This window comes from Thalassophryne amazonica, chromosome 2 (genome assembly GCF_902500255.1).
Source record: "Thalassophryne amazonica chromosome 2, fThaAma1.1, whole genome shotgun sequence".
NCBI classification, from domain to species: Eukaryota; Metazoa; Chordata; class Actinopteri; order Batrachoidiformes; family Batrachoididae; genus Thalassophryne; species Thalassophryne amazonica.
In genome coordinates, this window is record NC_047104.1 from 37,232,094 (window position 1) to 37,248,132 (window position 16,039).

Genomic DNA, 16,039 nt, shown 5'->3' on the forward strand with positions numbered 1-16,039 from the left:
ACGTCCAGGAGCCAGCGCACTGTCCAAGCCGGCTCCCCGTCAATGATCCGGGCAGGAGGCGGCGCCGGACCGGGAGCACAGAGGGGTGAGGTGTGGTTTAATCCGGGAGACATGAAAAACAGGATGGATCCGCAGTGAAGCCGGGAGCTGGAGCTTCACTGCAGCAGGACTGAGGATTTTGACGATCTTGAATGGTCCAATGAACCTGTCCATCAGTTTGGGGGAGTCCACCTGCAGGGGAATGTCCTTGGTTGATAACCACACCTCCTGCCCGGGCTGGTATGCAGGGGCCGGGGACCGCCGGCGGTCTGCATGGGCCTTAGCCCTCATCCGGGCCTTTAACAAGGCAGAACGGGCGGTGCGCCACACCCGACGGCACCTCCGCAGGTGGGCCTGGACCGAGGGCACACCGACCTCTCCCTCCACCACGGGAAACAATGGGGGCTGGTACCCCAGACACACCTCAAATGGGGAGAGGCCGGTGGCAGAAGACACCTGGCTGTTATGTGCATACTCGATCCAGGCCAGATGGTTACTCCAGGCCGTCGGGTGCGCGGATGTCACACAGAGGAGGGTCTGTTCCAACTCTTGGTTGGCCCGTTCTGCCTGTCCGTTCGTCTGTGGTTGGTACCCAGACGAGAGGCTCACGGTGGCCCCCAGTTCTCTGCAGAAACTCCTCCAGACTTGAGAGGAAAACTGGGGACCACGATCCGAGACTACGTCAGTTGGTATCCCATGCAGACGGACGATGTGGTGGACCAGGAGGTCTGCTGTCTCCTGGGCCGTTGGGAGCTTCGGGAGGGCCACGAAGTGGGCCGCCTTGGAGAATTGGTCCACTATCGTGAGGATGGTGGTGTTGCCCTGGGACGGCGGGAGGCCCGTGACGAAATCCAGGCCGATATGGGACCAGGGGCGATGAGGCACAGGAAGCGGCTGGAGAAGTCCTTAGGACCTTTTGTGGTCTGCCTTGCACCTGGCACAGGTGGTGCAGGCCTGGACATACTCCCGGACATCGGCCTCCATGGATGCCCACCAGAAGCGCTGCCGGACAACTGCCACGGTCCTACGCACCCCTGGATGACAGGAGAGCTTGGACCCATGACAGAAGTCCAAGACTGCAGCTCTGGCCTCTGGTGGGATGTATAAACGGTTCTTTGGTCCAGTTCCGGGGTCCGGGCTCCATGCCAGGGCCTCCCGGACGGTCTTCTCCACGTCCCAGGTGAGGGTGGCCACGATAGTGGACTCCGGAATGATGGGCTCCGGTGGATCCGACAGCTCAGTCTTGACCTCATCTTCATGCACCCGGGACAAGGCATCCGATCTCTGGTTCTTGGTCCCGGGGCGGTAGGTGATTTGGAAGTCAGAACGCCCGAAGAACAGTGACCAGCGGGCTTGCCTGGGGTTCAGCCGCTTGGCGGTCCTGATATATTCCAGGTTCCGATGGTCAGTGAAAACCGTGAACGGCACAGACGCTCCCTCCAACAGGTGTCTCCACTCCTCAAGAGCCTCTTTCACCGCAATTAGTTCTCGATTGCCGACGTCATAGTTCCGTTCAGCTGGGGTCAACCTGCGAGAAAAGTAGGCACATGGGTGAAGAACCTTATCGGTCTCTCCGCTCTGGGATAGCACGGCTCCTATCCCTGAGTCAGCGGCGTCCACTTCAACCACGAACTGGCGGCTAGGGTCGGGCTGCACCAGAACTGGTGCAGAGGAGAACCGGCGTTTCAACTCCTTGAACGCGGCTTCGCACCGATCCGACCAGGTGAAGGGGACTTTTGGAGAGGTCAGGGCTGTCAGGGGGCTACCTACCTGACTGTAGCCCTTAATGAACCTCCTGTAGAAATTCGCGAAGCCGAGGAACTGTTGCAGCTTCCTACGGCTTGTTGGCTGGGGCCAATCTCTCACCGCCGCAACCTCGGCCGGATCAGGGGCGACGGAGTTGGAGGAGATGATGAAGCCCAGGAAGGACAAAGAGGTGCGGTGAAACTCACACTTCTCACCCTTCACAAACAGCCGGTTCTCCAACAACCGCTGCAGGACCTGACGTACATGCTGGACATGAGTCTCAGGGTCCGGGGAAAAGATGAGTATGTCATCCAGATATACGAAGACGAATCGGTGCAGGAAGTCCCACAAGACGTCATTAACCAAAGCTTGGAACGTCGCGGGGGCGTTAGTGAGGCCGAACGGCATGACCAGGTACTCAACATGACCTAACGGGGTGTTAAATGCCGTCTTCCATTCGTCTCCCTTCCAGATCCGAACCAGGTGATACGCATTCCTAAGGTCCAGTTTGGTGAAAATTTGGGCTCCATGCAGGGGCATGAACACTGAATCCAACAGGGGTAAATGGTATCGATTACGAACCGTTATGTCGTTCAGCCCCCTGTAATCAATGCATGGACGGAGTCCGCCATCTTTCTTGCCCACAAAAAAGAAACCTGCACCCATCGGGGAGGTGGAATTCCGGATCAGCCCGGCAGCTAATGAGTCCCGGATGTAGGTCTCCATTGATTCGCGCTCAGGACGTGAGAGGTTGTACAGCCTGCTGGACGGGTACTCAGCGCCTGGGACCAAATCAATGGCACAATCGTACGGACGGTGCGGGGGAAGGGTGAGCGCCAGATCCTTGCTGAAGACGTCAGCAAGGTCGTGGTACTCAACCGGCACCGCCGTCAGATTGGGAGGGACTTTGACCTCCTCATTAGCATTTACACCGGGAGGAACCGAGGATCCTAAACACTTCAGGTGGCAGGTTTCGCTCCACTGAGTCACAACCCCAGACGGCCAATCAATCCGGGGATTGTGTTTAATCATCCATGGGAAGCCCAAAATCACGCGGGAGGTAGGAGTTACAAAAAACTCAATCTCCTCCCGGTGATTCCCAGACACTACCAGGGTTACAGGTAGTGTCTTGTGTGTGATAAAAGGGAGAAGTGTGCCATCTAGTGCTCGCACCCTCACTGGCAAAGAAAGCGCCACCAGAGGGAGCCCTACCTCCCTTGCCCATCTGCTATCCAACAGATTCCCTTCTGACCCCGTGTCCACCAGTGCTGGGGCTTGAAGGGTTAGATCCCCGCTCAGGATTTTAACTGGGAGTCGTGTTGACAGGTGTGTATGACCCACGTGAATGTTTTGACCCCCCCTCAGCCCAGTCTCTAAGGGCGGGCGTTTGTGTTTTGACCGTTTGAGGCAGTCTCTCTGCTGATGCTCACTCGAGCCGCAGACAAAACACTCCCCGCGGGCCAGCCTCCTCTGTCTGAATGTGGCCCTGCTCGTGTCCCTAGCACCGTCAGCAGGGGGAGCTGTAGCCACACGGAGCGCCATGGCTGTGGAGCGTGGGGAAGATGGCTCTCTTTCGGACCCGGGAGGAAGAGGGACGGCTTGTGCCTGACCACGCCCTTCGCCTCGCTCCCGTCGGCATTCTTTCAACTGATTGTCCAACCGTATAACCAAATCGATAAGCTCAGCCAAATCCAGCGGTTCCTCCTTAGCCACCAGGTGCTCCTTCAGGACCAACGACAGTCCATTTATGAAGGCGGCGCAGAGCGCAGTCATATTCCAGCCAGATCTCGCAGCCGTGATGCGGAAGTCGACCGCCTTCATTGACAGCAGCACGGTAGACGCGGTTTCGCCTCTGTTAGGGTGATCAAAAACAGTTCTGAGCTCCCTCACAAACCCAGTATAAGAGGTGAGGAGCCGTGAACTCTGTTCCCAAAGTGCTGTAGCCCAAGCGCGTGCCTTGCCTCGAAGCAAATTAATCACGTAAGCCACCTTGCTGGCGTCAGACGCGTACATCACGGGACGCTGTGCAAAGACGAGCGAACACTGCATAAGAAAGTCCGCGCATGTCTCCACACAACCTCCGTACGGCTCTGGGGGGCTTATGTATGCTTCAGGGGATGGTGGGGGGGGGGTCGTTGAATGACCAGTGGAATGTCTGTATTCGGCACCGGGTCGGCAGGAGGAGGAGCTGCAGCAGCGCCCTGAGCGCGCGCTTCCACCTGCGCGGTGAGAGCCTCCATCCTGCGATTAAGGATGATGTGTTGCTCGGTCATCAGGTGCAGCCGAGTGGTAAAGGCGGTGAGGATGTGCTGCAACTCACCAATCACGCCTCCAGCCGACGCCTGCGCACCCTGCTCTTCCATTGGCTGTCCAACAGATGGTTGACGCCCCTCGGGATCCATGACGTTGGCCGAGATATCCTGTTGGGGAAAGTGTAGTGACACGGACCCACAACAGGGGGCGCAAATGAACGGTCAATAGATGAGCCAAAAGGTAGCAATTTAATGTTGTGAATGTGCACAACGAATATACAGACAATCTCAGAATCTGATAGCAGTCAATACACAAAGGTGACGTGTGGGCAGGCTCGTGGATAGAAGACGTCTGTCCTGAGAAGAGCCGGAACCACACGATTTCCACCGCCACCAAACCTGGTGAATACTGGAGCCGCCAAGTCCCGAATTCCCAGGTGATCACCGTCCCCGACTGTCGGATCTGGTACTGCTGGCGAGGAGCACAAACAGTGAGATGTAGGTGTGTGCACACCCAGTAACCAAAACAGTCAGAAGGTGGAAAGTCACCTCCACCCCTAATCACACACTCGTGCAGCTCCTGTTAAACCACTTATCTGGTTGGGGTTTGAAGCGAAGCCGTCGCTGTTCACACCAAACGCCAATCCAGCAGATAAGGCTCACAACAGGAAAGCGGCTGCAAAAAGGGTTCAGACTATGACACAGTTTTCAGTACAGCAGAGAATATTACCTTCACAGGTAGATGAAAGCTCGGCAATGAGGTGGAGATGACGTCCGGGTTTTATGGAGTAGTAAGATGAAGTGTAGATGGGTGACAGCTGTCATGAGATAATGAGTGACAGCTGTCACCCCTGGCTGTGTCCGTGGCGGCAGCGCCCTCTCGTGCCTGAAACCCGCACTTCAGGCGGGGCGCCCTCTGGTGGTGGGCCAGCAGTACCTCCTCTTCTGGCGGCCCACACAACACTGATGTGGTTTACAGATTAAGGTAAGCTGAAGTGGTTTTTAGGCTGAAGTAAAATTATATTTTTAATGTTGAGGTAAAGTGGGGTGGTTTTCGGGTTGAAGTAAAAAGATATGATATTCAACTTAAGGTAAACTGATGTGGTTTTTATCATGAGGTAAGCTGAAGCCTGAAGTAAAAAGATGTGGTTTTCAGGTTAAGGCAATGTGGGGTGGTTTTCATGTTGAGATAAAAAGTGGGGTGGTTTTCATGTTGAGGTAATCTGATGCGATTTTCATGTTGAGGTAAACTGATGTGGTTTTGTGGTTGAGGCAAACTGATGTGGTTTTCAGTGTGAAGTAAAAAAATGTGGTTTTCAGGTTGAAGTAAAAAAAAAAGATGTGGTTTTCAGGTGAAGGTAAACTGATGTGGTTTCAGGTTAAGGTAACCTGAGTTGGTTTTCATCTTGAAGTAAACTGATGTGGTTTTTAGGCTGAAGTGAAATGATGTTTTATTGTTGAGGTGGTTCTAATGTTGAGGCAATGTGGGGTGGTTTTGGTGTTGAGATAAAGTGGGGTGGTTTTCATGTTGAGGTAAACTGATGCGGTTTTTATGTTGAGGTAAAGTGATGTGGTTTTGAAGTCCAAGTAAAAAAATATGATTTTCAGGTTAAGGTAAACTGATGCAGTTTTCATTTGGTGTTGAGGTATAGTCAGGTGGTTTTCAGGTTGAGGAAAACTGATGTGCTCTTTCGTGTTACCTTTCAGCAGTGCTGTCAGAATGGACATCTCAATGTCCTGCTGTCCCTCTGAGCCCATACGGAACACTGTGATCTGAACCACACAAAACAGAGTCAAAAATACTAATGCGGTAACCATGGAAACCTCCAAAGATTCAGGCGTGTTCAGGATCTAAATCACGGACCTTATGGATCTCACTCTATGTTCTCCTCACCCCTGACTACTTTTGGTTTGTCATCCATGGGCGTCAACAAGTTTGACTGCCTGTTGTGTCAGATGAAGCTTCATTCACTGCAGCAGAGTTTTACCCTGAGGTGTTTTTACTTCAGTTCAGAGGGTGAATCCACCCGTGGGCTCATAAAACAAAAGTGCATTTTAATCCTCACATCATCATTTTAAGGGGATGAAGGAAATATTTTTAAAAGCACACCCACGGCTGTTTACACAAAGCTGCAATGCATTGTGGAATTAAATAAATTGTGGTCACAAAGCAAATCTTGCTGAAGCTGAGCCTAAGGTCATCGTGGTAATATTTCAGAGTGTTTATGACAGGAAGTACTAATGCATCATTGCATGGCCACAAAAAAGGTTATCTTTATTCGATATTTAGAAATGTGATTAATGTGAAAACAGAATAATTTAGGATGTTGCACCAAGATAAAATGTGAAAAATTAGCCACATAATCAGGGTTGAGCATGGTGGTCAGACTCTGCACACTCCAAAAAAAAAACCAACCAAACAAACAAAAAACAAAACGCCTATTTGTCCATAGTTTTAATAGAATTATTGCTGGTGAAGTGAGCTGTGAGCGGTTTGTGCCCATAAAGCTCTGAAGTTCTCCTGAAATGTAATGTCACCTCTGAGACAGTCAGCTGCTCAAACAACAATTATTATTGCTATTATTATTATTATTATTGCTATTATTATTATTAATTGTATTGAAATATGTTATATGATGAGGCCGAACACCAGTGTATGCTCAATGACATGACCTGAATTAGTGTTGTTCCTGATAGCCTGTCGTATGTTTGTACTCACCCATCACCATCTTGACTTGAAAGTTTAATCTCTTGTTGGATCTGGTTTAGATTCCATCATCAGTTTGTACTGTATTTCAATCTGGCTGAGGATAGGGAAATGTGGGATGAGCTGTTTGGCCGGCTGCCACCTGCTTTCCCCTTCACTTTTGATCAGACAAATAATGTAGTGTAGTTTTCAACATGATTGGAACATTTTTACATTTTGACCTCTGTGTAATTCTTCATTGACCCCCTAGCTGGCTACAGCTACCACCCTAGGATGGTTATCATACATTTTTGTGTAGGCCATGGTACAGTGTGGCTGGATTCTAAGTGTCATTTCATCACCTTGTGTGGAACCAAAAACCTGCTTGGCCCATGGACTAAAAGATGTTTAGCCAAGCTTCTACTACTCTTTCTCATAACTTCATGCTGTGGCTGATCAGCTTTATGTCTTGATCAACTTTATGCTTCTATAGTTACTGCAGTTTTGCACATCACCCTTGTTCTTAAAAATAGGAACTAGCACACTTAGTCTCCACTCTTCTCACATTCCAAGATTTTATTAAACAATCTAGTTAAAAACTTCGCTGCTATCTTCCCTAGACATTTGTATGCTTCCACTGGAATGTCATTTGGACCAAGTGCCTTTCCACTCTTCATCCTCTTCATAGTTATCATAACTATGTTATAGCTTCATCCTTACCCCCCCAAGCACTTCCTGAAATACTCTCCCCACATCACCCAGCCTTCTCTCTCTCACACTCTCCCTCTCTCATTTTCTTCATTCATTAGCTCCTCAAAATATTCCCTCCACCTTCTCAACACGCTCCTCACTTGTCAGCACATTACCATTTACATCCTTCATCACCCTAACCTGCTGCACATCTTTGTTTTCCCCCAAGTTCAATCCCTTTGTCTGGCTAACCGGTTCAAGTCCTTTTCTCCTTCCTTGTGTTTACCTTATTGTACCGCACACTATACGAGGTCTGTTAGAAAAGTATCTGACCTTTTTATTTTGTTCAAAAACCATATGGATTTGAATCACGTGTGATTGCATCAGCCAAGCTTGAACCTTCGTGAGCATGCGTGAGTTTTTTCACGCCTGTCGGATGTGTCGTTCGCCTGTGACCAGGCTTTGTGTGAGCAGTGGTCCACCCCTCTCATCGGATTTTTATTGCAAATAAATGTCTGAACGATTTGGAGCTTTGCTGCATCAATTTTTTCCAGAAACTGGGAGAGACCTCCAGGTGGACACCATTTGGAAAATTCAGATGGCTTTCAGGGACGATTTTATGGGGATTACACAGATTAAGGAGTGCTCCAGCCGGTTTAAAGACCGCCCACAGCTGCTGAGAGTGCGCCGCGCTCCGAGCGCCAATCGACAGGCTGAATCAACCAGATCATTTCCAACGTGAAAGCTTTGTTGATCTGGGACGTCATCTGACTTACACAAAAATGGCAGGAGACGTGGACATCAGTACTTTTTCGGCACATTCTACTGTTACAGGAGTTTTTTTTCATGGAAAGAGAAGTGGAGGGATGCGCCACGGAGCCGTTCATGGTGCGACACAAAACCACCTCAGTGTTGGTCTCACAGGACGGCTTTGAGAAGGCTTTCAGACGGTTTTCGGTGGTTTTTCAGTCGTGTGACTATCCGAGAAATTGTGGATGAGCCTGGACATGCCAGAACATGTCCTGTGAGGCTTCATCACGGTGTTGCTTTGCGCCATGCGGCACCGCCGTGATGCGCGGAATTCCTCCGCTCCTCTTTCCATGACAAAAACTCCTGTAACAGTGGAATGTGCCATTCATTTCCAAACTGGATGCTGTGTTTTATCCGGGACATCGTCTAACTAGCACAGGAATTGCAGAAGACGTGGACATCAGCACTTTTTCAGCACATTGAGACAGACGTGTGGAGGAATTCCACGCGTGGCGGCGATGCTGCATGTCGCAAAGCAATGCCGTGATGAAGCCTCACAGGACATGTTCTGGCATGTCCAGGCTCATCCACAATTTCTCAGATAGTCACACGACTGAAAAACCAACGAAAGCCATCTCAAAGCCGTCCTGTGAGACCAACACGGAGGTGGTTTTGTGCCGCGCCATGAACAGCTCCATGGCGCATCCCTCCGCTTCTCTTTCCATGAAAAAAAACTCTTTAAACTGGCTGGAGCACTCCTTAATCTGTGTAATCCCCATAAAATCGTCCCTGAAAGCCATCTGAATTTTCCAAATGGTGTCCACCTGGAGGTCTCTCACAGTTTCTGGAAAAAATTGATGCAGCAAAGCTCCAAATCGTTCAGACATTTATTTGCAATAAAAATCCGACGAGAGGGGTGGACCACTGCTCACACAAAGCCTGCTCACAGGCGAATGACGCAACCGACAGGGCATGAAAAAACTCACGCATGCCCACGAAGTTTCAAGCTTGGCTGATGCAATCACACGTGATTCAAATCCATATGGTTTTTGAAAAAATAAAAAGGTCGGATACTTTTCTAACAGCCCTCGTATGCCTTTTCCTTTGCCACTTCCCTTTTCACCTTACACCAGATCTCTGTACTCCTGTCTACTTTCTGCCCTTCCACATTCCTGTCCTTGATACTATATCTGCCCAATACTTCCTCATCACCTCTGTTCTCATCATCAGCATGCCAACTGAAGTCTGCTCCAATCACCACTCATTCATGCTTGGGCATACTCTCCACCATCACATCTAACTCACTCCAGAAATCTTCTTTCTCCTTTATCTCACAACCTACCTGTGGGCCATATGTCCTGATGATATCATCACCCCTTCAATTTCTAACTTCACACTCATTACACTGTCAGACACTTGCTTATTCTCCAGCACACTCTTAAGACACTCTTCCTTTAAAATGACCATTTCCTTTAAAACCACCATTTCTCTTTCTATCGACACCATGATGCAACAACTTGAACCCACCACCTATGTTCCTGTTCTTACCTTTCTTCCTTTTGGTCTATTGCACGCACAATATGTCTACCTTTCTCCTCTTCTTCATGTTAGCCAGCTCTCTCTCTCTTTACCTGTCATACTGCCACCATCCAAATTCTCTTACTTCCACCCTTCTAGTTTTCCTTTTCTCTGACCGTCTCCAGAGACATTGTCCTGCTCTTTTTCTTCTTCTTTGCCCAGCAGTAGCCCAATTTCCACTGACACCCTGTTGGGCAACAGCACCAGTCATTGTTAACTGGGGCCTCAACTACTCTTGTATGGAGTTTCGATTTCTGACCAGCATATTTATTTATTTACTGTGCATGTGGAAAGTATTTGCAGCCCTTCACTTTTTCCACATTTTGTTATGTTACAGCCTTATTTGGAAATGGATGAAATTAATTTTTTTTAGATTTTTGCAAATTTAGTAAAAATAAAAACTAAGAAATCACATGTAAATAAATCTTCATAGCCTTTATGCTATGAATACTTACAATTGTGCCTCCTGTTTCCACTGATCAGCCTTGTGATGTTTCTACAGCTTAATTGGAGTCTACCTGGGGCAAATTCAGTTGATTTGACACAATTTCTAAAGGCACACACCTGTTTACATATAAGGTCCTACAGCTGATGCTGCATGAAAACTCAGTAAGGTATGTCTTCTATAATACATCCAGTTCCAACTGCATGTCAGAGCACAAACCAAGTAGTCAAAGTAATTGTCTGTAAACCTCTGAGACAGGATTGTCTCGAGGCACAAATCTGTGGAAGGGTACATAAACATTTCTGCTGCTTTGAAGGCCTGAATGAACACCGTGGCTTCCATCATCCATAAATGGAAGAAGCTCAGATCCACCAGGACTCCTTCTAGAGCTGGCTGCACATCTAAACAGAGCAATTGGGGGAGAAGGGCCTTAGTCAGGGAGGTGACCAAAAACCTGATGGTCACTGTGTCAGAGCTCCAGCATTCCTCTGTGGTGAGAGAAGAATCTTCCAGACCATCTCTGCAGTAATCCACCAGTCAGGCCTCTGTGGTAGAGTGGCCAGACGGAAGCTACTCCTTAGTAAAAGGCACATGGCATTTGCCAAAAGGCAACTGAAGGAGTCTCAGACCACGAGAAACAAAATTCTCTTTAGCATGAACACCAGGTGTCATGTTTGGAGGAAACTAGGCACCATCCCTACAGTGAAGCATGGTGGTGGCAGGAACTGGGAGATTAGTCAGGATTGAGAGAAAGATGTATGCAGCAATGTACAGAGACATCCTGACTGAAAACCTGCTCCACAGCACTCGTGACCTCAGGCTGGGGTTATGGTTCATCTTTCAGCAGGACAATGACCCTAAGCACACAGCCAAGATATCAAAGGAGTGGCTTCAAGACAACTCTGTGAATGTTCTTGAGTGGCCCAGCCAGAACCCAGACCTGAAGCTGATTGAACATCTCTGGAAAGATCTGAACATGGCTGTGCACCAATGCTCCCCATCCAACCTGATGGAGCTGAGAGGTGCTGCAAAGAGGAATGGACAAAACTGCCTAAAGATCCACCAGTGCACCAAGGTATGCCAAGCTTGTAGCATATTCAAGAAGACTTGAGGCTGTAATTGCTGCCAAAGGTGCATCAACAAAGTTTTGAGCAAAGGGTGTAAATACTTACGTACATGTGATTTCTTAGGTTTTTATTTTTAATAAATCTGCAAAAATTTCAAAATAACTTTTTCATGTTGTTATTATGGGATGTGTGTAGAATTTTGAGGAGAAAAAATGAATTTACTTGTTAGGATTTGTCATGCAAAAACAACCCACATATGCAGGCAGTCAACAAGAGGAAGTAGGTGCAATCATGGTGATTTATTCAACATAAGCGCAACATAGTCCAACAATCCATATGAAATTGATGAGGTGAGTCAAACTCAAAAATACACACAAAACCACACGAAGTACAGACAGACCTGAACTATGACTTAGAACTAAATACAGCAACAGAGCTACAGGGGACAAAAATACTCAACATACTCACAACCATGGAATGAGCAGAAGTAACCAACATGAAAGAACCAGCAAATGCACAAGGGACACAAACGCATGACAAATGAGGATAATTACAACCAACCACAGCTGGGGGAGAAACACAGGAAGAAGTTATCCAAAACATACAAGCACAGAAGACCACTACAATAAAACAGGAAGACAAACTATGGTAGCTTAAAAAAACAACAACAAAAAAAAAAAAAACAGAAAACTAAAACCGTGATTAAACTAACCCCAGGGCTAAGACACAATAACAAAGGAAACTCCATTATAGACAGTGACAAAATAACTAAAGACAGATACGCAGTGGTGGGCACAGTTCCACTAATCTGCTAATTAGCGAAGCTAACTTTTTCATTAGCATATTAGTTTTTCAGCTAACTTTGAAGACTATCAGCAGATTCATTAGCTTCCCTAAATTTAGTTCAGCTAATTTTCAGTCCGCTAGCATTTCTTTGCTGGCATAGTTAAGGCCAAATGGTCAAAAACATTTATAAACCGTGAAGTCAAACATTAACTCCTTTCTGTTGCATGTATTGCACAGCCCTCCCCCAGCAGAAAGGGGCGGGACAGCTGCCAGCTTCTGCTGTTGCTGAGAAAAAAATGTCACAACATAACTCTTAACTAAACTAACAACATTCCTTGAACTATAAAAACACAACAAATCTTTAACACTAACAACACTGCTAAACTAACAATAATACTACAGTAATAATAATAAAACAAATAAACCCCGAACTCCCATAATACATTGCTCCATTACATAATGATTGACTGTGTCTGCTTTAAAGACAGCATGTACATGCAAACCTTTACTTTTTTTTTTAAGTGAAAAGACTTTTTTATGGAGTTAAATGTGTCTCATTAATACCTGCAGATGCACAGAGGGTGATATACAAATAGTCCTTGATTTGCACAAGTGTTTTTGTGTTGGTTTTTACAAATAGATGTGTTTGAAAATATGTAATTTTTTTCTATTTATAAAAAAGGCATTTGTAAAACTGAAAATTCTGTTTGTGAAGTGTGACAGCATGTTGATCACTGATCACACGTTGGCCACTATTCACACTCCCATCTATTAGATGGCAGTGTTCTATGCATTTTGATGGGGGGGTAATGAGGGGAGACTGATTTCCCATAATGTTTTTTTGTGCTTGTGTTGGTTTAACGCCCAAACCTTCAGTATTAGTGCATTACTTTAAAAGTGCGATATTTCCACTTTGTAAAAAATGACAGAGTTGCTTTCAGTGTTGATAAACTGTCCCGAATTAGTCTGTTTATAAAGGAAACCATGGGTGAAAGTGCCTTGCGTTTGATCTACACTGCCACCGTCTGTAGTATTCTGTGTATAAGGTAAGTGTGAGTCTTTGCAGCACCTGATAGGGTGCTTAAAGACAAAAGCGCTGGCTTCTTTGTTTTGGGTTTGTGATGAACAAACCACATACTGGACACTGAAAACACAAATACAGGATGCAAACATAGACACAGGACACACCACAGCATTACTCGACTTTGGAATAAGGTTGTGGAAATATGTGGAAAAAGTGGAGCGGTGTGAATACTTTCTGGATGCACTGTATTTGGATTTTTTTTTTTTTTTTTATGCCAGATGCCCTTCTTGATGAAACCTTACTCACTCATCTGGGCTTGGGACTGGCAATCAGAATATATTTGCTGCACACCCCATGTGCCTGAGTTCCACCGATAACATTCAGTTATAGATTGTCCAATAAATACCTTTATAGAATATTCACGTATGATCAGACAAATATTGTGGTATACCTGTCAATATAGCATTTTTACATTTTGACCCCTGCATAACCTTTCATTGACCCCTACCTGGCTACACCTACCACCCTGGAATGGCTATTATATTTTATTCAAGATAGATGACCAGCAGTGCCATATCTGTTGGAGTTCCCCACAACAGATCCATTATGGAGCTGTATGTTGATTTGACACAAGCTTTACGCTGGATGCCCTTCCTAGCACAACTCCATGTTACATGGAGAATGAGCTGGGGTGGTCTTGAACTGGAAACCTTCTGCTCTGGCACTAACTGCTAACTGTAAAAGCATAACTTGTAAATTATTGTTAATTTATATTTAAAACTAACCTTGACTGATTTGGTAAGTATGGATTGAACTCGGTGTATTGAGTGTGCAGGGTACCAGTTCAGAGTATGATTTTAGGGTTGGCTTACCAGTGCTTTCTTCTTCATGCATTCCATCAGCATGCTGAAGATCTGTTGTGACTGGCTGCGGCTGTAACTGAACGTTTTCTGGATCGTGACAAGGAGCTGATCTCGAACACTGTCGCTCACCAGCCTGTGGACCAAAACATCACACAGTTTATCAGTATTCATGAAAAACCACAGATTACCCAAACCTAATTAGTTCTCTTGTATAACTGACACTTTGAAAGAAATCACTAATAAATCATGTTTGAAAAGCTATAAAGTGTATGGTGACATGAATTATGGACACATCATTTAGCACTGAATATGACTGAAATAATGAATTCTACATTTTTCCTTGAGAAATTGTTGAGCAGGTATGAAGGGAAGTAGGGGATGCTGCCCAATGTCGCGGATTCTCAAAAAACCTCTGTGAAATGCCAGAGAAGGCTTGCTCCAGGGGTCCAAATTTCTTGTCTTCAACACAGCATAGCTCAGCATTTAATAACATTGTACTAGAGGAGGAATCCTGCGGCGGGGAACAGAGCAGTAATTGTGTACTAGAGGAGGTGACATAGCTGTAGTGAAATTCAGAGTTTTAGCATAAATGTCAAAGATTTTAACCCTCTGGGGTCCGAGGGCATTTTTTGGACAGTCCACTCGCCTGGCATAAATGTTTTATTATTGCTGTTAACAGCTCTCCCTGCATCCCACAATCAAGTTTTATGTCTCTTTCTTTTGAGGACAAACTGTGCTTTCAGAATATATGTTTTTGTTGTGTTTTATAAATGTAATAAAGGTTTACAATCAAAAATAAGCAAGGAAAAAATAAAGCCAAAAATAATTTTCCACACACATTTATTCAAAACATAATAAACTGTTTTGATACTTTATGAAGGTAATTTGAGGTCTTGTGTGAGACTGTACAACAAAAAGGTTCAAACAATAAACACAAATGCACATTTTGAACAATATATACAAAATGGTCTATGCGTTTTGTTGTCCTGCTGCAGTACACACCCGTCTTCTTCACAGTATCTGTGTGCAAAGGAAATTATGTCAGAGGCGCGCCCACTGCCATCACAAACCACCACAGGAACCGGAGGCTCCTCCTTCAGACTCTCCAGCACGATGGAGATGGCGTTGGGTCCACCTTCCAAAATGAGACACACCACAGGGACCCCCTGACCCAAACCTAATAGACAGATGGACAATATTAATACACTAAATCACAGCAAACTCCACATACATCCTATTCATGTTTTAATTTTGGATTAAAGTCCAAGTGGCGTGTTTGAGAATCATGTTGTTCTTCCTCGTAAATTAAAGCTGTGTACCACAAGACGTATTGAAACAACATATTGTTTGACAGAGTTGCTATCTCTCTCAACACATCAGAGACTGTATATACTATGTATTGTTTTCATAAATCTCTGATGGGCCCCCGTTATTAGCAGGACATACTACATCGGAATAATAGTCAGTGAGTGCATGAATCAGTGAGCAATTCCTCAAATGTTCTCTGAGTAACTCCCGTAAAAACTAAATAAATATTCACTCTTGAACCTGCTGTTTTGAGCCACATTGGCATCGTTTAACACTATAATTTGCTGGCATATTTTTAAATATTAATTGAAGTAGAATTGTTGGCACAGGGGGACATGTCTGAGCTTGTTCAGGCAGACGCATGTAAAGTTGGCCTTTAGTTTGCATGCAATTTATGAAACAGTGCTATTAGTGCTAATCACAGGGTACTCATGGCTACTGAAAACACTGTTGCCAGTTACTTGTTTCATAAATTTAAAATTTTGCTAAGATTGCTTTGATGTTGCTTTGCCAGTTACTTGTTTCATAAATTTAAAATTTTGCTAAGATTGCTTTGATGTTGCTTTCTTATATGTAGTAATTCTTAAGGAGTAATATCCATGTGGAACTCCTATTAATAGGACAAGAAGTTGGACTCCCAATATTGGGTTTGATTCCTGGTCACACTACCCATCTGTGTCTTTGGACAAGACACTTCATCTACATTGTCCAAGTCCACCCAGTTGTAAATTTGGATTGGCTTTGTCTGCAGATGTTAATTGTAATGGATTGCTAGCTTGTCCAGGGAAGTCAGACTCTCATCCAC

General features: G+C 45.9%; 1 protein-coding gene across 1 annotated transcript in view; it reads right to left on the reverse strand.

Moving 5' to 3' along the window:
* The window catches only part of LOC117503507 (transient receptor potential cation channel subfamily M member 1-like), a 143,711-nt gene that overhangs the window by 85,056 nt on the left and 42,616 nt on the right, over positions 1-16,039 (reverse strand). Inside the window, exons 8-10 of the mRNA XM_034162772.1 lie at positions 14,929-15,103; positions 13,936-14,059; positions 5,738-5,810 (exon numbers count right to left, since the gene is read on the reverse strand). Of these exons, the coding sequence (XP_034018663.1) occupies positions 5,738-5,810; positions 13,936-14,059; positions 14,929-15,103 (372 nt within the window). The remainder of the gene's footprint in view (positions 1-5,737; positions 5,811-13,935; positions 14,060-14,928; positions 15,104-16,039) is intronic.